Source organism: Aedes albopictus, chromosome 2, assembly GCF_035046485.1.
Source record: "Aedes albopictus strain Foshan chromosome 2, AalbF5, whole genome shotgun sequence".
Lineage (NCBI taxonomy): Eukaryota > Metazoa > Arthropoda > Insecta > Diptera > Culicidae > Aedes > Aedes albopictus.
This window is the reverse complement of record NC_085137.1, coordinates 480,499,485-480,501,428: the sequence shown is the minus strand read 5'-3', so window position 1 is coordinate 480,501,428 and position 1,944 is coordinate 480,499,485. Positions and strand designations below refer to the sequence as shown.

Below are 1,944 nucleotides of genomic sequence, written 5' to 3'. Positions count from 1 at the left end.
GTTATGACCAAGGATGATGATTTGCAAAAACACATTACCGTTTAGCCATAAAGATGCTCTCTTAACAGCGCAATGGAGCTCAAGGTGACCATTCGTTCAACATTCAAGCAAAAAAAAATCGCACATTTTCACAATCAGTACTACAATAAGTACATGCTTTAGAAGAACATTTGATGCACTTCATTTCTCTATGAAGAAACAATCTGTAACGCTACTTGTATAAAACCACCTTTATAGCTATTATATTATAAGAAAACAAGATGAACATATTTAACATGTTCGCTTAACAATAGTGAATGCAGATAATCTTATACGCAACAACTATAAACAAATTATTCAGCTAATGAAATCTGAGTAGACACACTGGCCAGCAAGGCAATACACGCGACACGATGCTCAGTCTATTTCCATCCCAAACTCCACATCCTCATCTTTGCCCTGGTTCCAGAACCCGGCATAGGGGCCTCCATCGATCTCCAGCTCATCCAACTGCAGTAAAATTTCCCTGCTGGCCGCCAATCGATCCCTCAATCTCTCGGTAACGTCCGCTGCACTCTGAGATCCACCGTATTCCACGGGTAACAGGTCCACATCCAGTAGCTTGAGCGCGTCGGACAGGTTTGCGTGAAACTGTTGAGTAAATTATTATCGGACATTATCTTTGTAAACATCAGCCATCAATCTAACACCAAACAACTCACATTGATTTAACGCTTCATCTCGGCACTGGCAAAACTGAGGATGAGATCACCGATCGCCGCCCCGATGCGCGGTAGACCGATCAAATGGACTTCCTGAACGCGCACGGGCAGTGCATGCTTCAAACACTCCATGAAGTTCCTGATGTCGGACAGCTTGAACAAGGTGAAATGAGCCATTGTGGCATCTTGGCAGTCAACGATCGCAACCCCTCCACCAATTTGAACCTGTTCATCGTCGTAGAACGCCTCCAAGGCCATATGCGTAAATCGGCCCAAGTGATGGCAGGTATACCTGGTAGCGTCAAAGTTTCGAACCTTGACCAGCGCAACCATTCGGCCACGGTTGTCCACTCCCAGCGGTAGCGCCCCTTCCGTTGCCAGCAGTTGCTTCATGTACTTATCCTCGGGGTCCAGATTTTCGAACCAAATCCGAAACACTTGCCGCATCGAGAGGTACCGCTCCAGAGTCTCGATCGCTTCCGCCAAGTTGTATTTCCGGGCTCTCAAAAAGCGCAACAAAAACGCGGGATCCGTTCGACATTTCCGGATGTGCGGGTGGGCGGCAATCATTTCTCGCATTTGTTGCAAAGCCTGCCTTCGGAGGGTGTCATCTTCTCCCAGCTGATTTTTGGCGAGACTTCGTTCTCCATCCGTTAGATTGGAGCTATAGGGGTGGTATTCTTTGGGCCTCTTTTCCACACTATACCCAACTGATCCCACACTGGCCATGGCGACTATAATGACGACGACGACGACTATGGATGAGGCAGCGCGCGCGTGGTTCAAAGTGAACTGCAGTTGTTGTATGCAGACAGACGATGGCGATTTCAACGCGGAAGAAACGACGAGTAGGTATAGAGCTATATGTCTATGTAACAACAACTGAGACTTCCGACTCACTGTGTGAGCGTTTCACTATCAGTTTGCTTGTTTGTAGCGAATGTGGGTAAACCAAGAACCGGCTGGCTCCCTCAGTGAATTGGTAACCTCGTGCCAGTAATGTTTTCGCTTTTACTTTTAAAATGCATTGCTAAGGTTGTGGTTTACAATGAGGTGCATGTGTGGAGAATGGCATGGAGCTGTATCAGTATGGAAGTAAACAGAATGTAAATTCTGCATATATTCAACGCGCAAATACTAAAACTGATTGGAATTTGATTATAGATGTGTACATATGCACAATTCGATTATAAGATAGCTGCGTGAAATATTGTTTGTTCAATGAATTGGCCCTTCGAATTTT

The 1,944-nt window shown here is 45.7% G+C and overlaps 1 protein-coding gene across 1 annotated transcript; it reads right to left on the bottom strand.

Annotated features, from left to right (window-relative positions):
* Nucleotides 1-212: 212 nt before the first annotated feature.
* Nucleotides 213-1,547, bottom strand: LOC109399208 (clavesin-2). The gene is given in 2 exon segments (XM_019671646.3): nucleotides 213-630; nucleotides 702-1,547. Coding segments are annotated over 2 exon segments (963 nt in total). The 5' UTR covers nucleotides 1,431-1,547; the 3' UTR covers nucleotides 213-396.
* Nucleotides 1,548-1,944: the final 397 nt, after the last annotated feature.